This window comes from Canis lupus, chromosome 13 (assembly GCF_003254725.2).
Source record: "Canis lupus dingo isolate Sandy chromosome 13, ASM325472v2, whole genome shotgun sequence".
Lineage (NCBI taxonomy): Eukaryota > Metazoa > Chordata > Mammalia > Carnivora > Canidae > Canis > Canis lupus.
The window spans coordinates 44,762,327-44,787,246 of record NC_064255.1 but is presented as its reverse complement, the minus strand read 5'-3'; the positions used below and the strand labels follow the sequence as shown (position 1 = coordinate 44,787,246).

General features: G+C 40.4%; 1 protein-coding gene across 8 annotated transcripts in view; it reads left to right on the top strand.

The window, feature by feature from the left end:
- FRYL (FRY like transcription coactivator) overlaps positions 1-24,920 on the top strand; it is a 257,372-nt gene that overhangs the window by 181,757 nt on the left and 50,695 nt on the right. For all 8 annotated transcript variants that reach the window (XM_035704622.2, XM_035704639.2, XM_035704578.2 and 5 more), the window contains 16 exons: positions 400-560; positions 1,094-1,204; positions 2,183-2,337; positions 2,658-2,757; positions 4,007-4,175; positions 7,859-8,115; positions 8,485-8,625; positions 12,110-12,278; positions 14,155-14,239; positions 14,777-14,889; positions 15,889-16,039; positions 16,686-16,789; positions 18,096-18,281; positions 20,224-20,428; positions 22,375-22,496; positions 23,926-24,116. In XM_035704622.2, the coding sequence (XP_035560515.1) occupies positions 400-560; positions 1,094-1,204; positions 2,183-2,337; positions 2,658-2,757; positions 4,007-4,175; positions 7,859-8,115; positions 8,485-8,625; positions 12,110-12,278; positions 14,155-14,239; positions 14,777-14,889; positions 15,889-16,039; positions 16,686-16,789; positions 18,096-18,281; positions 20,224-20,428; positions 22,375-22,496; positions 23,926-24,116 (2,420 nt within the window). The remainder of the gene's footprint in view (positions 1-399; positions 561-1,093; positions 1,205-2,182; positions 2,338-2,657; positions 2,758-4,006; positions 4,176-7,858; positions 8,116-8,484; positions 8,626-12,109; positions 12,279-14,154; positions 14,240-14,776; positions 14,890-15,888; positions 16,040-16,685; positions 16,790-18,095; positions 18,282-20,223; positions 20,429-22,374; positions 22,497-23,925; positions 24,117-24,920) is intronic.

Here is a 24,920-nt window from a genome sequence, read left to right as displayed (position 1 = left end):
ATGCCCTACCTAGTCCAAAGCATTGTGTTGGCAATGAACCAAGATCGAGTTGTGTTTATGTTGAGGTGTTGGCCAAGCTTACCATGTAGCCAGCAACATCTGGGGAGGAGCGGGGTCCTGGCTCCCAGTACCGTGCCTGCCTTGAAATTCTGCTTGCAGAGAACCCGTGTCTCTCATGATGCTGCGCTAGGTGGTGTCATAGACCGCAAACCTCTTTCTGGGTCTTTCATGTGTGTGTCAGTGATTGCTGTCACTGAGGAGGTTTTCAGTAGGTTCAAAGGAAAACTTTTGCTTTCTTTTTTGTAATATTACATTTCAATACCGAGTAAGTGGATGTGCATGTTAAAATGAAAAGAAATGGAAGTAATTTTTTTCCCTTCTATTCTTTTTTTTTTTCAGTGCACCAGAGAAGAAGTATCTTCCCTCAACAGAGCCTTCGTCACAGTTTGTTTATGCTGTTCAGTCACTGGGCAGGTCCTTTTAGCATCATGTTTACACCCTTGGACAGATACAGTGACAGAAATATGCAAATTAACAGACATCAGTACTGTGCACTAAAGGTACTACTTAGAAATCTGAGTTTTTTTCTTATGTGAAGAGTGCAGGTTAACTTTGTCTCTCGGTGCCTATTATTATAAAAAGGATCGACTTCTTCTGAGTACCGGAAAATATTAGAATATATGTTTGCCTGCTATATTCAAATATTTATACTCTACGTTTATTTAACTACATAAAACACAATGCAAAAAAGTTAGAGAATCTACCCAAAATTTAAATGCCATTTTCTTCTTAAAGAACTGAGAAATGCCTCTTCTTTTTCCCCACTTAAGTACTTTCTCTGGGTCCTTTTTTTCCTCTTCTCTTCCAGTACCATTCAAACTCCATGCCTTACCCAGTATCATGTATTTACTTATTACTCCTAACAAATGACTTAGTTTCAAAAATTGCTATTATACTCTTCTTTATAAAGGAAAGAGTTAAAGATATTGTGGCTACCTGAGCATGAATAAAAATATCCTGCCTCTTCTCATTAAGCAGCCAACCTATAACCTCTTAAATGTTTTAAATGTAATTCTAATATTATTGTTTGAAGGCTATGTCTGCTGTCCTATGTTGTGGCCCTGTTGCAGATAATGTAGGACTTTCATCAGATGGCTATTTGTACAAATGGTTGGATAACATTTTGGACTCTCTGGACAAAAAGGTGATTATGACAGTTCCTTTAAAATTTCACATGAATCACTCTGCATTATCTGGAATTACAGTATGACCCACTGAAAACAAGTATTTATATATTTATATATATAACATATATATTATATGTATGATAGGTTAGAATTATGTGCAAAAAGCATGTTATGTGAAATTAAATAGGATGCAGTAATTTAAGAAATTTCTAATTTTTATTTATTATTTAAATGTTAATTTCCTCTTTTTTTATAAGATTAATACAGTGTGTGTGTATATGTGTATATATATATACATACACACACATATGTATATTATATATATAATATATATATATATATATCTCATGATAGGGTTCTTGATCTATAAAGAAAATATTAAGATGGAATGCATTGAGCTCCAAGGAAGAAATCTGTTATTTTTTATGTTTAATATCATTTTTCTTTTTTTGACCCCTCTCCAATGACTCTTGCCTTCCCTTTTTCTTGTTCTCATACCGTACATGCACAGACTTCACAATTTAGAACAGGACTTACATTTTTTTCCCCTCAGAATAATTTTTCTATTGGGTTATCAAAAACAAGAATGAAGCTTGATAAAAATAACTGGAGAGGTTAATAACTCACTTTTCTGAAAGCACTTAATCACCGTTCATATTCATCAACCGCCTTCAGGGCTCTGCTGGAGGACAGAATTGTACTACTTAGAGTGTTGTGTAAAAAGCAGGAGACCAAGTATAATTTATCCATGCCATCTTTTTTTTTTTCTTTTGGCTGAATAAAATGAGAAGAAGTTGAACAAAAGGAGACAGGGTTTTGTGCTTAAATACATTAAATATGTATATACCATGTTTGTTAATGAAAATGTAGAAAAGTAGTTTTATATATATATCATATATATATATATGAGTTAATGTATATATATATAGTAGTTTATTTTATATGTAAAATGTATAAATTTCTTTATCCTGGGCAATGTTGTGACCTTTACTTAGGTTCATCAGTTGGGCTGTGAAGCAGTTACATTACTGCTGGAGCTGAACCCGGATCAGAGCAACCTCATGTACTGGGCTGTGGATCGATGTTACACTGGTTCCACCAGAGTGGCAGCTGGCTGCTTTAAAGCCATAGCTAATGTATTCCAGAACAGGTACTCTAGCTACTGTCTTCCATATTTTATTTAGCTTTTCTTTTTTTGTTTTTAAGAAAATGTGTCCTTTTGAATTCAGAAATAGTAAGAAACCAGTATTTTATTTCCTTGACCTCTAATGAAATTGGGCCAGAATAAAAATAATGAGTACCATGCATCTGTTGTTGGACCTTTTGCCTTTAAAAAACAAAAACCCAACAATAAAAAACACCTAGTCATAGGCTTAAAAGCTTGGTTTGCAGCCTTGCCCTTTGTATGTCATATTTATTAATGGTATGAAAGCCTCTAAAATTTATCTAACATGTAAAATTTGTCCCTAGGGATTATCAGTGTGACACAGTGATGCTCCTGAATCTGATACTGTTTAAAGCAGCTGATTCTTCTCGAAGTATCTATGAAGTTGCCATGCAACTGTTACAGGTTTGTAAGCAAATGTTAGTTAAAGTATCTCTTGTTGACAATTTAATAAAGCATGTAAATATTTAGCCTTTTTTTAAAAGATCTATTTATTTTAGAGTACAAGGTGGGGAGGGGCAGAGGGGGAGAGAGAGAGAGAGAGAGAGAGAGAGAGAGAGGAGCAAAAACCTATAGCAGATTCTGCTCTCAGTGCAAAGCCTGACGGGCTCGATCTCATGACTCTGAGATTGTGACCTGAGCAGAAACCAAGAGTCAGGTGCTCAACCAACTGTGCCACCCAGGAGCCCCTCAGCTTTATTTTTAATAGGGAGGCATGGTATCAATTCCTAATTATAACTACAAATAGAAAACAAAGATAATATAGATCACTTGAGTCTACAAATAATACAGAGTATTCAGAAGTGTGTTACAGAGGAGTTATGTATATATGCCCACATATGTGTATGTACCAATGAATATCTAGCAGTCGGGACCTACGTTGTGCATGTAACTATTTCTGTTCAGCAGGTAAGAATAATGTGAGCCAATTTTTTTTTTTTTGAGAACCAAGTAAAAAGTAATAGCCCCTTTATGATGAGCTTGTATAATTTTTCTTTATTAGACCAAGAAAAAGAACCAAGAAAGTTAACTTACCAAGCCTGGAGATAGCATTATTATCCAATACCTAACTAGTTGATGATAGGATAAGGTTCTTCACTCTTAACCAAGTTAAGAGCAAGATTCCAGTAGATGCAGATTTTTCCAGAGGTTTGAAGTGGTACTGATGGTGGTTTGTGGTCATCTTAGGAATTATACCCTCATGTCTTTATCAACTGAGAAGAAAGTTCAGTGCTGTCTCTTTACATAGTATAATATTAAAATAATTTTTAGCTCATATTACATATTTAATCTGTATTTCACCAAGATCTGCTTGAAGATTTTTTGTTTCACTTACACATGTTTTTCATATAATCCTGTTTTTGAACTGGAAAGTGGTCAATCTTCTGCAAGTAATTGTATAGTAAGTTGCTAAAGTCATTTTCAGACGGTCACTAACCCGGACCATTGGCATTAAGCCCAAGGAGTGTAAACCTTGTAAACAGTTAGAGATCTTTTGCAAACATTCCTGGGAATTAGAAACTAACATCTGAGATACTTTACAAGATACATAACTATATAGCTTTTAAATTGGAGTAATTCTCAGGAGATTTTATTTTTGAATTATAGCTGAAATGTAGAGGACTCATAAAATCTTGAATCTCCCTTCCTGCAGATCCTGGAACCGAAGATGTTTCGCTATGCTCACAAATTGGAAGTTCAGAGAACAGACGGAGTGCTCAGCCAGCTGTCTCCTCTCCCGCATCTGTATTCTGTTTCGTATTATCAGCTGTCTGAGGAATTAGCAAGGGCCTATCCTGAGCTCACTCTCGCCATATTCTCAGGTATGAGCGTTGAACCGGTTATTGGGTTTTCTTTAGCAATCATTTCTAAAAAAAACTAGTTTTAGGAAATCTTAAATTTCTTATTGCTTAAATAAGAAATTTGAGGCTGATTCAAAACAGAACGTGTCTCTATGAAAGAGAATTTTTTCCTTTAATAAGATTTAATACTAATCTATCTTGATACATACATTTCTTATTACTGTAAGGCTTCTCACTTTGCCTTCTCTTCTCCACCCCAGGGGGGAAAAAGGGGAGGGGACTTCACATGCAACTTAAAAACGTTTCTTCAGGATGCCTGGTTCAGTGGTTGAGCATCTGCCTTTAGCTCAGGTCATGATCCCCGGATTCTGGGATCAAGTCCCCAGGGAACCTGCTTCTCCCTCTGCCTGTGTCTCTCATGAATAAATAATAATCTTTAAAAAAATAAAGGAAAAAAAAAAAGGTTTCTTCAGTAGACACAGAACTTCCTATATCTTGACATACACTTTATCTTGCATATTGGTCTATCGTTAGTAATAAAAATGAGCAGGGATAAAGATACAGGTTTCTTTCTGTAAGTGAAACCTCTCATGATAGGGAAAGGTCCTGTACTGCCTTGAGCAAAACTCCTGCCAGGATCCCACATTGCTTTCCGTTCCAGTTTCCTTCTCTTGTGCCGACAACAGTTCCTTCCAGGGGTTTCTAAAACAGCAGGACTATGGGTCAGGCAAGGTGTCCTTTCTCTCTGGATCTCCCAGGACCCAGATTTAGGAGTTTTTGTTTAAAATCTAGTTTAACCTTCTGCCCAGTGAACACACTATGGCAAGTGCTCCTAATGTGCTTTATCCTTTTCCTGAAAACTTAATTTTAACCCTTAGGTCATTTTTCTGCCTTTCACTTGTGACAATATCTTATTTTAGTATGAAACTTGGACACGCACCAAAACAGGCATCCAGGAGATGACAGGATCCTGCTGTGGCTCCTTTCTTTCATTTGGCCTAGAGACTTAGTCACCTGAACCTTCCTTGAGCATCTTTCCACAGTACCCATTTCCACAGTAGAAACAGTTTCCTGTCCCTCAGTGACCCGAATGGGGGAAAGCCATACAGCAGTGCAAAGCCGTGGCTGCCATGATCACTGATGCTGCAGTTGGGCTGCTTCTCGAGGCTCCCACGCAGAAGGCAAAGCCATCCAACTGAGGCTCAACGCTCAAGAAATTGGTGGGGGTGGCCCATGCCCACAGCTCAGATGCTGTGTCCTTTGCTTCTGTCTACAGACACTTGTCATTAGGATCTGCCAGTTATAACTCCTCTGCTTAAAATGGTTTATTCTAAACCAAAATATAGCCTGTAAGCCTGCTCAGGGCAGTTTTCTGTTTTATTGTTTCCAAGGCAAGATGAGCAGAGTATTTGTTGGGGATCGTACGGGATCGCTGTCGATATAAGCTTTGCCCCACTTTGAAATTTGAGGGTCCTGCTCCTTCCTTTCTCTGGAACCAGTTGTGGTAATCTTTAAATGTCTTCAGCTTTCTGGCTTCCTCCTGTCCTTTTCCTCCTTTACACCCACCCCAGGCCCATCCGCCACCCCCTTTACCTGCCTGACTATCCACATTCACTTTTTCCTTGTTCTCAGCCTTTGTACGTCTTCATAAATGGCCTTTAGACTCCATTCGTGTGAGCTTCCTCTATGAACTTACTAAAGACATTCTAACAGCTAAGTCTAATCATCAACATTTGGTCTTCAGTCTGTTGGCTACTTTTCCAGGCAGTTAATGTTTGTCACCTTACATTTCTTTAAATACCAACCTCTCTTGATTTCTAGAAACTTAATATTTCCTGGTTGTCCTTCTGCTGTGAGCTATTCCTTTTCTGTCACTTTTGGTGGATTCTTTCCTTCTATCTTAAGTATTCGTGTTCCCAGGCCTCCTTCTCAGGAGACCCTGTCTCCCAGAGAGAGGTCACTGCCATTGCTGTGGCCCCAGCTCCCACAAATGACCACCTCTCCCCTGGACAGAACCTCTTCAGCCAACTACTCATAGAGCTTCAGGTCTTTCCTTTCATACCGGAGGCAGTAACATTAATGTCTTAATAGAAGGGATTCTTGTAAAAAGTGAGAATTGAATATAACCAGAAAGCATTGGACTGAGCACTTCATCAGCACTATTTCCAATGTGCCATGATAATCCCATGAGGCAACTGCTTTTGTTACCCTCTTCTCACCGATAATAAATTGAGGATCAGAGGTTGACAGGTTGGCCCTCAGTCAAGCAGCTTATACCGGGTAGAGCTGGGATTCAGACCCATGTGTGTGCAGTTCCAGAATGACCTTTCAAATCACTACACTTCTATATTTACTCCTTTTAATGAGTAAATAACTACAAAGCCTAGCGGGCAAGAGGGGGCCAAGGAGAAAAAAGATTTTTATTAAAAGTGACTTACAGAAATTTAACAGGGTATAAACTATAAAAGCACAAAGCACATGGGCCTTGGAATCAACCTAGTGTTTGGATCCTCTGCCACTCGGTACTTTTCTGACTTAGGCAGGTTACTTTGCCTCTGGCCACCTCACACGTTTATCATGAGCACTAAATGAGATGAGTGTAAAAATAACAAGCATTTCCTAGGAGTCTCCCCTATAGAGAACCAACATAGGTGACGTTTTTGATGGGTCAGTTTAAATTAATCTATGTATAAGGACTGTCTCATGTACTTATGTGTTATTGAGATAAAATACACATATCATGAAATTTACCACCGTAATCATTTTAAGTAAATAGTTCAGTAGCGTTAGGTATGTTTATATCGTTGTGAAACAGGTCTCCAGAAGTTTTTCATCCTATCGAACTGGAACCATCTACTAAACAACTCCTTTTTTGCCCCTACCCCCTTGCCTCCTGCTAAACCCCCACTGTAGTTGTATTTACATGAATTTGACTATTTTAGATACCTCTTATATAGTATCTGTGTTTTTGTTTCATTTAGCATAATGTCCCCAAGGTTAATCCATGTTGTAACATGACAGGATGTCCTTTTTAAAGGCTGTATAGTATTCTGTTGCAAACCTGTCTCTATGTGTGCACCACATTGCTTATCCATCCATCTGTCCATGGATGTTTGGGTTGCTTTCTACCTGTTAGCTATTGTGAATGGTGCTGCCATGAACAGGAGTATGCAAATATCTCTGAGACCCTGCTTTCAGTTCTTTTGGATATATATATAGAAGTGGGATTGCTGGATCATATGGTATAGTTCTATTTTTAATTTTTGGAGGAGCTGCCATGCTGTTTACTGTAGTGGTTGTGCCACTTTCCAACCCCAGCAACAATGCATAAGCATTTATATGCCTGTACCACCAAGAGTATTGTTATATAAAAGCATGTGATTTTTGTTAGTTGTTAATTTTCTTTATGATGTCATCGAGATGAAATTTATTAAAAGGGGAAACAGCACTTGTAATTTTTTAAAGCAGTGAGTCAAGGGGCACCTGGACGGCTCAGTTGGTTATGGAGTCGAGCCCTCCGTGGGGCTCCCCATGCTCACACTCGCTGCCTCTCTCTCAAATAAATGGGTAAAATCTTTTTAAAGTAATGAGTAAAATCTTGACTCCTTATTCTTTAAGAACGAGATGTTGAAATACTAATTACAAATCAAAGGAAACCAAAGTGATACTGGTTGTTCCCTCTTTTGGCTTGTTTTTGATCGCAGAGATAAGCCAGAGAATTCAGACTGCCCACCCCGCCGGGAGGCAAGTAATGCTGCACTATCTCCTGCCGTGGATGAACAACATTGAGTTGGTGGACTTAAAACCTCTGCCCACGGCGAGGCGGCATGATGATGAAGACGACTCCTTAAAGGACCGGGAACTGATGGTGACTAGCAGGCGCTGGTTGCGAGGAGAGGGCTGGGGGTCCCCACAAGCCACTGCGATGGTTTTGAACAACCTGATGTATATGACAGCAAAGGTAACGTGGAGCTTGTGTTCACCCCTGCTGCACAGAATTAAGGGGAGGAGAGAAGGTTGGAAATAGTGGATGAAGAGATCAGATAATCCTGGGCTCACCAAACAGATACTGGTTTGAAAAAAACCAAATTCCTTTCTTTTAGATACTTCTCATTAAATAGAAAATATGTCTTATGGAGGACAAGATAAAAATCATATATGATTAATGATATTTATGTTTAGAGTTGAAAGAAATGACTATTCCTCTAGAGTATGGAAGAGATTGAAGTTGTCTATAAAAACATGACTTTCTAGTATTTCATGGTGTGACAAGTTGGGGGATTCAATAAGCAACCATCACTGAAGTGTGCGTTGTGTGTACCGCGTCTAGTATGGTGATGAGCTGGCCTGGTCGGAGGTGGAGAATGTGTGGACCACGCTCGCAGATGGCTGGCCGAAAAACCTGAAAATAATTTTGCACTTTCTGATCAGCATTTGTGGAGTGAATAGTGAACCAAGCCTCTTGCCTTATGTACGTATTCAGGTTCATTTAATTTTTTCTTTCTTTCTTTCTTTCTTCTTTCTTTCTTTCTTTCTTTCTTTCTTTCTTTCTTTCTTTCTTTTCTTTCTTTCTTTCTTTTCTTTCTTTTCTTTCTTTTCTTTTCTTTCTTTCTTTCTTTCCTTTCTTTCTTTTTTTTTTTTTTAATAGTATTTACTTGGTTTGTTGTGGTACCCAGAGTATGGGCAGCAGGAAAGCAGCAGAGGCAAAGCAAGGGCTACAGTGAGGACCCTGCCAGGAAATCACACATGCCTTTATTCATTGCTTTATGTCTACCGATATCATCTGGCTGTTATTACAGGGCAGGTGCTCTTCTAGGTTCTGGACATTTCAGTCCTGGGGGAGATGGAGATTTTATTCTTTGAACCTTCACCTAATCTATTTAATGAATAAATCAGCAAGTTAATAAAGCCCCAGCTTGATAAGGGCTACAAAGGAAAATTGCAGAGTACGGAGGGCAAATAATTGAGGAACCACAGCTCTCTGGGAGGACTAGAGATGAACCTCAAGGAAGTGACAGAGAAGTGAGACCACAAAATGAGAATGTTTATAATTTCTTCAAGGCAGGAGCTGGATATTAGAGCAGAATGGTGAGGGAGGATGCTCAGCGCCTGCAGAATTGTACCTCCAGAAACAAGGGAAAGCAGAGGAAGAGGTAACGCAGTGAGGAATGTCACAGTCTTTACCCTCTAGAGGGGAAAGCAATACTTAGTCTCATGTTCTCAACGAGGGTAGATTTATGAGACAGGAGGGTCAAACAGGATCCACACAGGCATGCAGGTGCACATGTGTGTGTCCAGACATGGACGTCAGGCCCACAGCAGTGTCCTGACTGTTCCACAGGAGACTAGCTCTGCAGAATGTTACAGGTCCTACTTTAAACAAGCCATTGAATGGCTTTGCCTAGCCTAACATCCCCCCACTTACCTCGGTTACTGGCAGCCTTGTTCTGAAGGCCTTCCACAGGATTAATACTCTGTTAGCAGTTAGGGAGAGGAAGGTGTGGTGGGAAACAAGAAGCCCCCCCCCCCTTACCTCTCTGAGCTCCGCTCCTCCTATTTTCCCCCAAGGGCCCCCTACCCGAAGCCTCACTGCCCTGCCCTAGGGCCTTGCCACCTTGCTCCCTCCCCTGCCTCCTTCACATCTTTCCTCAAGTGCCCCTTCTCATTGAGACCTGTGCTGGTCCCCCTGTGAGGACTGCAGATGCTCTGTCCCGACACGTACTCTCTTTTCCCCTTTCCCTGCCCTGTTGGTTTTCTCAGCACTTGCCATCATCCAACATGTATTTTACCTCTTTGCCTCACTGCTTTGGCCTCGGTCAGCGTGGTCGATGCTGCTCCTCAGGGGCAGGAATTTTTCTGTCTGGGTCATCACCCTCTTCCCGGAATCCGAAATAGTGCCCAGCACAGAGAAGGTACCAAATAATTGGATGGATAAACGCGATTTGGGCTGAAAGAAGAAGACAGGCGTGAAGTAAGAAATCCAAGAAGCCAAGATGAAATTCAGAGAATAACCGTTTGCCAGGAACTTAAAAGGAGCTATTTTGAATGCCAGGCATAATTTCTTCATTATCATTTCTTGATCACTTACTGTCAGCCAGGCATGGTGTAAGCACCTCACCTACACCATCTCGTTGAATTCTCAGGTCTGAGCATGTGAAGACGCCGGCAGTTTTACGGGTGAATGAAACAGGGCAGAGAGAAGAGGGACTTCTTCAGTGTTGCACAGCCACTGGCTCTGTCACTTAGAGTGGAATTCCCAGTCTGTGGAGAAGGCAGTGCAGCTGGGGCGGGGCTGGGGCTTGAAGACACAACAGGATTAGAGAGCGATTGGTCCTCATAGTCAGACACATTAAAGGCACAGAGGCAGAACTGTACCCTGGATCTGAGAACAGAACTAGCAGGTTGGGTAGATGCAGTGCTGTGGGTAGGTCAGTTATCAATGGGTAGTCATTATAAGATTTCTGATATGATATAATAAAGCAGGTTTTAAGATTTGCCCAGGGATGGGGCACCAGGATGGCTCAGTCGGCTAAGCATGCAACTCTTGATTTTTGGCTCAGGTCATGATCTCAGGGTCATAAGATATAGGACTCGGCACTCAGTGGGAGTCTGCTTGAAATTTTCTCTTTCTCTCCCTCTTCCTCTGCCCCCCCCCTCCCGCCCAATACAAGTCCATCAATCAATCTTTAAAAAAAAAAAAAAAAGATTTTCCCAGGGGTCATGTAAAGCAGAGTTGCTCAGTTGTCTATATACAGGTGAATCACCAGGCTATCTGGTTCTGGCTCTGGGGGGAGGGGGTGGTCAGGGGTTGGGACAGGGCCTGAGATTCTAGATTTCTGGCCACTCCTGGTGATGATGTCTAATGCTGGCAGGACCACATTTTTTTTTTTCATTAAGGATTGAAGTACAAAAAAAAAAAAAAAGGATTGAAGTACAAAGAAAAAAGTGAGATAGGCTGATTAGTTAGTAAGCAGTTCATTAATATGTATTATTAACACACAGGCATACTACTGAAATGTTTTTTTCACATATTTAATTCATACTACGTGCTATCCGTGTTTAAAGAGCTAATATTAAGTCTTATTTAATCCTAACAACTGTATGGAGTATGTGCTCTTGTCCCCATTTTGCAGAAGAGAAAACAGAGAGTAACTGTCCAATTGCATAGCTACTAAGCATCTACACTCCGATCCAGGTTGTGTGATTTGGGTTTCAGTTTAGTTCTGGTTCCTTGCTTTTAATCACTGCTCTGTACCTGCTGGGTTGAGTATAGAGTATTAATAGGGAAAGCAGAATTAAAACTAAATCCTGTGTTTGAAGTCTAAGAGAAAATTTGGGATGACATTATTTTATTTTATTTTTATTTTATTTTTGGGGGATGACATTATTAATTGAAACGTCTCCATTTTTTTTTTAATTTTTTATTTATTTATGATAGTCACAGAGAGAGAGAGAGAGAGAGAGGCAGAGACATAGGCAGAGGGAGAAGCAGGCTCCATGCACCGGGAGCCTGATGTGGGATTCGATCCAGGGTCTCCAGGATCGCGCCCTGGGCCAAAGGCAGGCGCCAAACCGCTGTGCCACCCAGGGATCCCTGAAATGTCTCCATTAAAGAGAAAGTGATTTATAGGAAAGCAATTATCTTTTGCTTTTCTTAAAAAAAAAAAAGCAAAATATTAAAGAAGTCAATAATGTGGAAACTGCTGAACAGTTAAGTCATCCCAATTAAAGATAATGCCAAGGGAAAAAAAAAAAAAGATAATGCCAAGGGCTGTAGGAAGGACCATATTTATAAAGCCAACTAATGTCGTGCTGCTGACCCGAGATTCAAATTGAAGTTGTGCTTATTCATCTCCCATTTCAGATTGATCTTACCTGATAAAATCTGTCAAGACAAATTCATGAAGAAGTAAAAATTTTGCTTTTTCTTTTCTAAACAATTTCTTTTGTGACAGGTGAAGAAAGTCATTGTCTATTTAGGTAGAGACAAAACAATGCAGTTGCTGGAAGAGCTGGTGAGTGAACTGCAGCTGACCGATCCTGTCAGTTCCGGGGTCACTCACATGGATAACCCCCCATATTACCGCATCACCTCCAGCTGCAAAATCCCTTCTGTCACCTCAGGTGAGAAGTTACTGAAAACCGATAACTTTGTCTCAAAAGAGAAGTTTTGGATAACTGTTTATCTCCGCAAGCATTTGCTTTAAACAGCATCAAGAAACACAAAAGCCAACATGAGTCCTGTGTGGTAATCACCCCGACAGGACTTTGTAAATCCTCATATGAGTGAAGAAGTTTGACAATGTCAGATTTCTGAGTATTACAGAGGGAAAATTTTATGTGTCTGGAACCAGAATATAGATTTAGATATCCTTATACAAGCATTTTTAAAATAAATAGAGTTGGTGGCTTAAATCTAGAAAAAACTTACTGACTTAGTCTGTAATTTCTTATTATTATAATTAGTTGGGTATATATTATACATGATATCCAGACATGTGAGTGTTAGATGTCTATACAGATAGACTTATTGTAATATTTTGCATTGAAGAAACTATGTCCCTGAGGGAATAACTGCCATTGAAAATCAGTATAATATTGGGACTATTTTAGATTACATTTCCATGAGAATGTCACTCAGTTTATACTGAATGTTTCTGACACGTTAATAACATCTGTATAATTAGAAATCTTCTATAGTTTATTTTTTGTCATCGGTTTTCATCTCTTAGCTCTTTTTGTTCTACTTTCTAAGGGATTTCTAATAACACTTCCATTGGGTTTTTCATATCTGCCAGAACGTTTTAAATTCCAAAGAGTCGGTTTTTTGATTATTTTTTTTTTCTTAGGAGCACCTTATTTCTATTTCATGGTTGGACTGTCTTCTATATCTGACTCGCTTCTCCTGGCAGATGTTCCTATTTTCTCTATATTGCTCTGTTTTGATTTGTCTTAGTAAAAGCTTTCCTCAAAAGCCTACCAATTCTAGATCTGTTTTTTTGATAAAAGAGTGGAATATTGATGGGATGTTTTGTAGGTATAGATGGAGCTTGTTGACTTTGTCATTTGTCACACCATGATTTCATCGATGAAAATGTCTATGGGTCTCTTCTCTTGGACTGATCAGATTCCCCAAAATTCTATGAGTAATCTACCCAAAGTAGAGGGCGCAGAGCTGTGTGTGTGTACAAATACATACCTAGAATGTACAAATACATGTAATCTATAGATACACATACACACACAACATGGTCTTCTGGTAGCCTTATGGGGTGAGAAGCTTTCAAGGGGATACAATCTCCAATTTTAGTATGTGTATTTTCACACAATCCCACTATTCTCAATGAAGTTCTTCCTCCTTCAGCTGTACATAATGTAACCTAGTCTAGAAATCTTTGATTTACACTTATAAGAAAAGATTCCCAAGGCCACCTGGCTGGCTCAGTTGGAAGAACATGCAACTCTTGATCTCTGGGGTCATGAGTTCAAGGCCCACATTGGGTATAGGAATTACTTAAATGAATAAACTTGAAAAAAGATTTCTGGAAGTAGAGAGACACAGCCACCCAGTTACAAGAGGGAGGGGCACAGATCTTGGGGACCATTTACCTCTGAAATAGATTTTCAACCATGCCTGCCATTTTAGCAAGTTTCAACCCCTACTATCCCTACTCCCAGGGGGTACTCAGAGCTGCTGATTCCTGAGTCTTTTGGGGGTTCAGCAATATAGATATGGATGCCTCTTGGTTTCCCCTACTACCAGCTTAAGATTCAGCCTTCTTATAGCTGAATTGCTTCCTGTCCATTTGTTTCTAAGCATCTAAAATTTTGTTGCTATTCTCTCCTTTCCCTCTGGGTCATTATATGAGTACATTCCTTTTTAAAAATCACCTTGCTCTCATTTTAGTGGAGTAGTAGCATCTATCATTTTGAAAGCTTTTGTTGTTACCGAGTTATTTCAGGTTTTAAGTTCACAGATCTGTTTTATTTCTGATTGCAGGAACTACTTCCAGTAGCAATACAATGGTAGCTCCCATAGATGGCAATCCCGATAATAAGCCCATAAAAGAGAATATTGAAGAGAGGTAAGTACCTCTCTGTTCTTCATCAGCCTTTCAGTTTGACAGATACTTATTATCATCAGAATAAATGATCTTTCTGCACTGGAATTATATGTTTCATTGAATGTGCATCTCAAAATTCTAGTGAAAAAATACATTTCCATTTTGGAAATTTTCCACAATTAACTGTTTCATCATCACCATGCTGATGTGCTAGATTCTTTCCTGTACTCTAATGGATGAATAAATGGAATATGTTCAGCCCCTCTTTGTGTTATTGACATTTTTAGACTTTTCTGAACGGCTATTTACTCTGCCCGTTTTTTTTATAAACTGGGTTTCACCAGAACATGATTACTAGAATAATTTAAGAAAAGTCTTCCAGTAGAAATGATTGACTTAAAAGCTTAAGCTTTTGAACCGTGAGGTGGCAATAAATATGTATAGTAGGGAGTTTTGTTAATATGTAACGTGTTCTTTTTTAAATGTAGAAAGTGAAACCAAAAGTACAAATACTGTTTGACCGTGACCTGTGACTAACCACCATGATCATTCCCATAGCTATGCGCACCTAGACATCTACAGTGGACTAAGCAGTCATTTAAATCGTCAACATCACAGACTAGAATCTCGATACAGTAGCAGCTCTGGAGGATCTTATGAAGAAGAAAAAAGTAATAAATTCCAAATGTTTTTTTTTTATAACTACAATGGCGAGGTGTATTATTAATTATATTAATGTTAGTGAATGTATTTTTCTGATAAATTGTTTTTGAGAAGAGTATTTTAACTGCCACTAGTGGTGTTCCAACGTAATCTGAAATGTCCTGATTTTAAGCAGCAGCAGGAATGGGGGAAATTGGTTTTTAAAAGCACAGGTTCCCTATAGAGAAATCAAAAGGAACATAAGAATTGGCTCTCAAGAAGCACTGTAGACACCGGCTACAGCCTGCTTTTTTTTTTTTTTTTTTTTTTAAGGAAAAAAAAAAAAAAACGAGTTTGGTCTTTTTCTGTGGATTCACATTTTACTGTAAAGTTCTCCCTTAAAATCGCAAAGTGATTATTTCTCCAGGTCTCACTCTAACGCTGGGGTAGAGTGGAATCAGAGGCGCAAACCTTCAGGCTGAGAAGGGACCCTGAGGATGACCTGGTCCAATCTCCTCATTTTGCACATGATGGAACTGAGGTCCAGAGAGGTTAAGTGACTTACCCATGTCACACAGAATTCACATTTCCTGATGTCATTTTTTACTGCACCCTGCAGCCCCACTGCGGTAGAGCAGATTTCCTTTTAACATGGGTTTATGGTGGCCCTATCGCAGGAAATTTAGAATTGAGTAACTTACCAGAAGGCCCTTGTTACAAGGCAGCTTTACCTGTGATGTGGTTTCGTGGCTTGGACATCCATTATGGAAGCTAATGGAGCGCGACTGTAGTGTTGCTTTGATATAAAGACTGGAGCCTGAATTGATAAGCTCTTTCTCTCTCTGATTTGTGTAGCTTGACAATATTTGTACCCAGGTCTTCCTAGCAAACCTATGTCAAAAGAGTGGGAAGTTATTATTTTTTTTTATCACTTTCCAATGGTATGAATAGTTGGTGTCTTAACTAGAGTTTGCTTATGTCGGCAGAAAATAGATGGTGTAGAAAATGAGATGATTTTATTTTGATAGGTGATTCAATGCCACTTTATTCTAATTGGCGACTGAAAGTGATGGAGCATAATCAAGGAGAGCCACTACCCTTCCCACCAGCTGGAGGCTGCTGGTCACCACTGGTGGATTACTTGCCTGAAACGTCATCACCTGGATTACCTCTTCACAGGTGGACTACAGTGTCATTCCTATTTCATATGAGCCAAATTGCTGCTTAACACTTTCAGCTTTCTTTATGCTATCTGACAACACAGAATAAAAGCAATTTCTTTCTTTAGATACTGTAGTAAATGAGATCCATGTATTTAGATTTCAAGAAATCTACAAACTCAGAATTATATTTACAATTAATATCATTAAATCTACTTCTGCTGCTGCTTTTCTGGGTGTCTGGCATAGTTACTTGACCTTTCTGGGACCCAGTTACTACATCTGAAAAATATTTTCTGGTACTAGGCACTATTACTTTGAATTATGTTAAACTGAATTCTACTTAGCAAAATCACAATAGAACAGTTACCGCATTCTTTCAAAATTGATTAATGTTATCAAACACATACTGAACACCTACTATGTGGCAAGCAGTGTGCTAGGTGAAAGAAATTATGGCCCTTGACTTTGGGGAGCCTTAGCAGGTAACGTTTTTTTCCTAAAACTATCACTTAATGGTTTCTTCAGCTATATTTCTTCTCTTCTTTTTTTCTTGAAGTTGTATTTTTCCACAAAATACAATATTAAAGTCTTCAAGTAACTGGCATAAGAGTTTCTCCACATTTACTCTGATAGAACATTAATAGCACTCTCATTTGTCACAGGTGTAACATAGCCGTGATCCTTTTGACTGATCTGATCATTGATCACAGTGTGAAGGTGGAATGGGGAAGCTACCTCCATCTTCTTCTTCATGCAATTTTTATAGGTAATAAATATTGCTTCTAACTCAATGTTGCAATATGTTTCTGTGATAATTTAAAGACAGTCTAGTTTTTCGGTGTTTCTGTTACCATTTTTTTGTGTGTTATTTCCGTGACACTTTTTACAGTGATTCTCATGGTCTAGAAGGGAGCTAGTCCTCACTCGTTCTTAACCACAAATAGGTCTTCTGTCCTCGTTCCCATTCTTGTCCTGCAGCCCCTCCACTGCTCATAAACACACTTACTCTCTAGCGGGAAAAATTTGGTAGCTATAGGAAAAGTAAAGTTAATTTATCTCTGGAACTGGAAACTTTCAGAGTAAATGGAAAATTAGAATGGATTCTAAGTGTTTCCCAAAAGAATGGGATTTTGGACAGTCTGATTATTACAGCTGAAACTCCACTGGGCCCTCGGTAACAGACACGTGGGATCCATCACATCGCCAGTACTTTCCATGCTCATAGAACTGACTTCCTGAAGCAAGTCAAGGTAGTCCTCATCTCCAAAGTTTTCCTGATATCCACGTTTATTACATATATTACTTCATTTCTTCGGTAATCAAATATCCCCTGACTTTCCATTATGCACTAGACACAAAAAAATGCTTGCCTTTATGAAATTAATTGATAGCAAATAACACAGTAATAACCTTTTTATGTAACACAGTAATATAACACAGTAATAACCTTTTTTTTTTTTTTCCTTTTAAGAGAAGGAAGAAAAGGGGGCACCTGGGTGGCTCAGTGGTTGAGCGTCTGCCTTTGGCTCAGGTCATGATCCCTGGGTCCTGGGATTGAGTCCCTGCATGGAGCCTGCTTCTCTCCCTCTGCCTATGTCTCTGCCTTTCTCTGTGTTTCTCATGAATAAATAAAATCTTAAAAAAAAAAAAAAAAGAGGGAGGGAGGAAGGGAAAGAGAGGGAGAGAGAGAGAATCCCAAGCAGACCACACCCAGCACAGAGGTCCATGTGGGGTTCTATCTCACAACCCTGAGACCTTGACCTGAGCTGAAACCAAGATGAGACACTCAACCAACTGAGCCACCCAGGCATCCCCAGAGTAATCATTTCTAGTAAATTACTAAATTTCACACATAAAACACATTGAAAACTTGTCTTGATTCTCCCTGTGACTCTGACAATAGGCTATTGTTAAAAGGGTATGAGAATTCTGGGCCAATAAGTATATTCACGTGGTACATCATCTACAAAGTATTTTTCTGTAATCTCTGCTTTTCTTTAAAATATGTATTTGGGAGCAAGAGTACTCATTATTTCTCTTTATTGATGATTGTTTTCTACTGTCCTTTTTAGGGTTTGACCACTGCCACCCTGAGGTGTATGAGCATTGTAAACGCCTGCTTCTGCACTTACTAATAGTGATGGGATCCAACAGTAACATCCGCACTGTTGCTTCTGTCCTTCTCAGGAACAAGGAGTTTAATGAGCCCAGGGTTCTTACAGTCAAACAGATTGCACACTTAGATTACACCTTCACAGGTACTGGCTTCAAATGTCGAATTTGATTGACAGTGGAATTGTGCTTCATTAGTTTGAAATCTGCAATGGGGAAAACCGCCTACATAGAAGTTAAAATCCTTTTTTCTTAAGTATAGTTTTACTGTATCAGTTTACCATTTACATTATTTGTTCACTAGTAAAAGAAGGAATTAAGCTGGGAGTATTTGAGTCTATATTGCCTTTAAGGGTCTTTGTCATAAAAATTTTAAGTTCTCAACAAATAAGTTGAAGACCAGTGAATGAGTGCTTAGCTTATTGAGCACAGTTAATGGAAAAGATGATGAACGTGTATTAGATTCCTCATACTCTCAAGATCTGAAAAATGGACGAAGGAAGACATTAAAAATTTTTCATCACTGGATTTTTATTCATATATTTATTTATTTAAGTTTTATTTATTTGAGAGAGAGAGTATGCACATGTGGGCAGGGGCAGAGGGAGAGGGAGAGGGAATCTCAAGCAGATTCCATGCTGAGTGCAGAGCCCAACACAGAGCTCGATCTCAGGAGCTTGAGGTCATGACCTGAGCTTAAACCAAGAGTTAGACCCTTAACCAGCTGAGCCAGCCCAGTGCCCCTATATTTGCTGTATTTAGGATGTTATGCATTTTTAAGTGTAGTAAGTTCCAAATTACACATTTTTGAAGTAATGAGGTCCAACTTACTGAGACTTTATTTTTTTTTATTTATTTTATTTTATTTTATTTTATTTATTTATTTTATTTTATTTTATTTTATTTTATTTTATTTTATTTTTGGTGTGAAACTTTAATATAAGAGTTATTTCACCATTGGTGTGAAATTTTTTTTGTTTGCAAGTTATATTTTCATCTTTCATAATAGCCCTCACTACATTTGTACCATCAGGTTAATAATAGACGATCTAGGTAATAATTGTTTATTAAAAAAGAAATAAAATTACATCTTTTGCTGGTCATATAATGTCAGACACAGGGTTCAAATCACTTAGTTAAAACTTTGTTATTTACTTAAAACCATGCAGTTAGCAAGAAAACAATTATTAGGAAACACTGCACCTTTTAAAATGTGATTAAAAGATCAATAGAATAAAATTCGTGCCTCTTACGTTAAAGCATCTTCATTTAAAATTCCATAGTCTGTTTCTGTTTGTTCTCAAGGCTCCCTTTGCCGTTTCGTGAAGGTAGGCGTTAGTTAATAACCTGTAAAAGAGTTTAATAGTCAGAATCATATAAATATTACAAAGATTTGAACACTTTCTGTCTTCGAGTAAAATGAGACTCCTTTCTGTAAGAAAAAAATCTGGGGCAGCCCCAGTGGCACAGCGGTTTAGCGCCACCTGCAGCCCAGGGTGTGATCCTGGAGACCCTGGATCGAGTCCCACGTCAGGCTCTCTGTATGATGCCTGCTTCTCCCTCTGCCTGTGTCTCTGCCTCGCTCTCTGTCTCTATGAATAAATAAATAAAATCTTAAAAAAAAAAAAAAATCCGTTCAGGCTGTGGAAACGCCAGACTCCCCACCAGTTGAGGCCCTGGGCCCGCAAGTTGGGGAAGAGCCACTGTGGAATCTCCTCAGCAGATGGCAGCAGGAGGCTCCGCAGTGATCAGACAGTGAGGTCCTAAAACTAGACCACGGGGAACCGGCCTTGGCCCACCCCCACGGCGCTAGCAGCTGCGAGGAGGGCGAGTTTTACCCCGAGTAGTGAGCGAGGGGGTGCCTGGGGGGCTCCCTGGGCTCAGCGGCCGCCCTGGGACGAGCCCTGCCCTGTGAGGCCAGTCTGCGTCTCCCTCCCATCAGCCCCTGCCCCTGCTCTCTCTCTCTCAAATAAATAAATAGAATCCTTAAAAAAAAAAAAAAAAAAAAAGAAAAAAAAAAGAAAGATCAAAAACATATAGCGTGTGCGGTGGGCTCTGCGGGAACCAACGGCCGTCCTTGTCTTCCAGCGGGCCTGAGTGACTTCGTCCCTGACTACCAGCCCTCCCCGATGACCGACTCAGGGCTCAGCTCAAGTTCTACCTCTTCCAGCATCAGCCTGGGAAACAACAGCGCCGCCGTGTCCCATCTGCACACCACTATCCTCAACGAGGTCGACATCGCAGTAGAGCAGGACGGAAAAGTCAAGACCCTCATGGAGTTCATCACCTCGAGGTAAGTGGCGGCGCTCACCGTCCCGGCGGCCGAGCCGTGCTGAGGGGTCTTCCCGGGGCAGCTGCGGTGGTGAAGCCCGCCTTCCCCTCGGGGGTGCCATCCATTCGGAACACGGTCCGGGTCGGGTGTCTGAGAAATCTGACGCCTCCAAAGACTTTTTTTGTGCTCACACAGTTATCCCTGAGGAGGGCCTTCAACGCGTCTCTAGGGCCCAGAGAGAACACCGATTAGCCAAATACATTCCTCTTCCCTGCCTTCCTTTCCCTTCCCTTCCTTCTTTTCCCCTCCTTTCCTTCCTTTCCTTCCTTTCCTTCCTTCCCTTCCCTTCCCTTCCCTTCCCTTCCCTTCCCTTCCCTTCCCTTCCCTTCCCTTCCCTTCCCTTCCCTTCCCTTCCCTTCCTTCCCTTCCCTTCCCTTCCTTCCCTTCCCTTCCCTTCCCTTCCCTTCCCTTCCCTTCCCTTCCCTTCCCTTCCCTTCCCTTCCCTTCCTTTCCCTTCCCTTCTCTTTCCTTCCCTCTCTTCCCTCCCTTCCTTTCCCTTCCTTTTCTTCCTTGCCTTCCCTTTCTTCCCTTTCTTCCCTTCCCTTTCTTCCCTTCCCTTCCCTTTCTTCCCTTCCTTCCTTTCCCTTCCTTTCCCTTTCTTCCCTTCCTTCCCTCCCTTCCCTTCCCTTTCTCCCCTCCCTTCCCTTCCTTTCCTCCTTTCCCTTCCCTTTATTCCCTTCCTTCACTTCCTTCCTTTCCCTTCCTTTCCTTCCTTTCCTTTCCTTCTATCTACTCATTCAGTCATTTAACATTTTTAAAATTTAAATTCCATTTGCCAACATATAGTATAACCCCCAGTGCTCATCCCATCAAGCCCCCCGCTCAATGCCCGTCACCCAGTCACCCCAACCCCCCCCGCCTCCCCTTCCTTTGTTTCCCAGAGTCAGGAGTGTCTCATGGTTTGTCTCCCTCTCTCATTTTTCCCACTCTGTTCCCCTCCTTTCCCTTATAATCCCTCTCACTATTTCTTCTATTCCATGACATACTACACCCTCATTAGCTATATTGTCATTCAGTCATCAAATGTCTATTTATGGCCTACTCTTCACAAGGCGCCATAAGTAAAGAAGAACCTGGGCAGGGATGAGGGGGCTGGTGTTCCACAGTAAGAACAGAATCATCAGGGGCATGAGAAGTAAAATGTGCTTGGAAAGGGTGAGTAATCCAGTCTGACTGTAATGCTGAGGGAGATGTTTCTTGACAAGAAAACTTTGTTAGGCAAGGGAGAATTCAAACTGGAGGGCCACAAAGCCTAGGCCATGGGCTACAGATCTCTCATCTTTCCAGAAAACAGACATCATTGAAAATCCTTGAGCCGGATGGGAGGAGTGGGAGGCACATTTAAATATTTCGAGAACAATCAGTCTCATGACAGTGAACGGAATGAATTAAAGGTGTTGGAGACTGGTGGCTGGGTGACCACCTAGGAGGTTTTCAGGCCACTTTGGGAGTTTACCCCTTGCTAACCAAGGTCGCAGCCTTGAGAACGCAAAGGTATTTTAAAGAATCAACAGGAAACTGTTCTGTCTTAAACTTGCCCTATATTTTTAGCTAGTAAACTATTTTCTTTGCATTACAGTCTGAATAACGGTCTAGCCTCCAAATCATAATGTTGTGACCTGTAACACAGAAGCAGTAACCAGTACTCTCCTCACTTGGGCAAAAATTGTCATCTTTTCCTACCATCTCTGAGAGAATTTAACTGTAATAACATGTAATCTGGATCTTCCTCTACTTGACACAGACCATCATATATTCAAGTACATAAAGAGTAGTAGGCTGTAGGGCATGCTATTTGATTTATTTGCTATTTGATTTATTCTGCTATGGCCCTTTTACGTGACTATGAGTAAAACTGCTAATGTAAGTTTAAAACCAAAGTAATTATGTCTGTTCTCTGTTTTCAGAAAAAGAGGGCCTCTTTGGAACCATGAGGATGTCTCTGCCAAGAATCCTAGCATAAAGAGTGCTGAGCAGTTAACTACATTTTTGAAACATGTGGTTTCTGTTTTTAAGCAGTCAAGCTCAGGTATCTTTTATTAAATATTTCAGATAATACTTTTAATGAGTTATATATTTTTTAAAAGATTTTATTTATTTATTCATGAGAGAGAGAGAGAGAGACGCAGAGACACAGGCAGAGGGAAAAGCAGGCTCTAAGCAGGGAGCCCGATGTGGGTCTCCAGGATCACGCCCTAGGCTGTAGGCGGCACTAAACCGCTGAGCCACCGGGGTTGCCCTTAATGAGATATTTTAATATGATTCGAAAATTTCTGATAATGCTTAGCAAAGAATTGACAGTTGACATGTCCATGTTAAAAAGTTTAAGACAGGGTTTTTTTTTTCTTTTTTTTTTTTTAAGATTTTATTTATTTGAGAGAGAGAGAGAGAGAGAAAGCAAGCACAAGCAGGGGGAGGGTCAGAGGGGAGGCGGAGGCAGGATGGTGTTCAAGGCTGGATCCCAGGACCCTGACTGAGATAATGACCTGAGCAGAAGGCAGACGCTTAACCGATGTAGCCACACATAGGTGCCCTGAGACAGGTTTTCTTTTTTAACTTAGTTGTGATAACAGATTTGTTTTGGCTCAAGAAAAATTAGGTTACTCCTTATAAAAGTAGGAAGTCACTTGTGACATTTTGGGGTTCTTTGTTTCATATACTACAGCATAAAGTTAAAACGCAGTTACGTATTAGGAAAAAGTTACATTAAAGGAACATGGGTGGAGATGACAAACTTGAATTCTTTTTTTATACTGTAACAGGCTTCTATGATCTAAAATTAACACATTCTGTAAATTATAGTAAAAACGTACATTCTGTAAATTGTAGTAAAAACGTATGTGTCTAAAGCACTGATTCTCAACTAGGGATGATTTTGCCCCCTTGGGCAATGTCCACAGACATTTTTGTCACAACCTGGGGGGCAAGGGATTATCCGCATCCAGCTGGGCAGAGGCCAGGACAAGTACGCTGCATGGGCACCTTCACAACCCACAGCAGAGAATAGCCAATATGACAGCAGTGCTGAAGTTGAGAAACTCTGCTCTCAAAGATGACTCCCCTGGAGATTAGAGTGAGAAGCCATCTAAAAAGCAAATGGGGGCGCTTGGGTGGCTCAGGCTGCTAGGCGGTCTGCAATGGGCTCAGGTGGTGATCCCCCCCAGGGTCCTGGGATGGAGCCCTACATCAGGCTGGGCTCCCTGCTCAGCAGGGAGCCTGCTTCTCCCTCTCCCTCTGCCTGCCACTCCCCCTGCTTCTCTCTCTCTCTCTCTGTCAAATAAATAAATGAAATCTTAAGAGAGAGAGATAGCAAGCAAATGGAGTTTAATGAAAAGAAAAAGCACTCACTTATAAAATACCAGTTTGCCAGGTAGTGTGCTGGGAACTGGGTTAACTTCTGACATTAACCCTGCATTCCAAGCCACAAGAAGCACTCACTGTATCCTTTGTTTTTGCAGAAGGAATGCATTTGGAACATCATCTCAGTGAAGTTGCTCTGCAAACAGCACTTTCTTGTTCTTCTCGACACTATGCTGGGAGATCCTTCCAGATTTTCAGGGCCCTAAAGCAGCCTCTTTCTGCAACTACACTTTCTGATGTTCTCTCCAGACTTGTAGAAACCGTAGGGGATCCAGGGGAAGATGCACAGGTACTGCATTAAATTCTTTTCAGCAGCCATTGAGCAGTTACTGATTGTCAAGGACTCATTTGCCAAGTACAGAGCACAGCAGGTCTAATGGTTACAGAGAATTCGTGTCAAATGCTAACAAGCAGGCAAAGATTTATGAAACAAAGTGTTGTAAATATTTAATAACATACTAACTGAATCAAATATTCAGTGCCTATCCGAGAAAGCTTTACATTGACATAAACACACACACAGGGATATTATCCTGGGATGACCACAAGGTAAAAGAGATAGGAAGTTAAATTTAAATGTAGAGTGTTGAATTTTTAAGATGGATTAAGTGAAATAATGCAATTGAGAACTTAACTCTATACAGACTCGTGATTTTATTAACGCTGTTCTAGACCCTGGGGAGAGAGTAGTGAACAAGAGAAGGTTCCTGGCATTCTAGAACTCACATTCTATTGGAGAAATAAGCTTCTAATCGAGCAATAATATGTAACACGATTTTATTTAGTGATTAATGCTGTGAAAGTTATAACGTAGAGTAACAAGTTAAAGAGTGGCAGGGGAGAGGGGTGGTTTTATATATGATCATCTGAGAAGGTGAGTTGTAAACATATAGGTAAATGAAGTGAGCCCTGTGATAATCTGCAAGAACACCTGAGGCAGAGAAGTCGGACTAACAAGTGCAAAGGCACTGGGGCAGAAGCAACAGGCCTCTCTGCGAGGAGCATGACACAGACCAGTATGGCTGGTGTATTGGATGGGGGCGTCTAGCATCAGGAAACCTACCTGGGCAGGTCCAGATTATGTGAGGTCTAG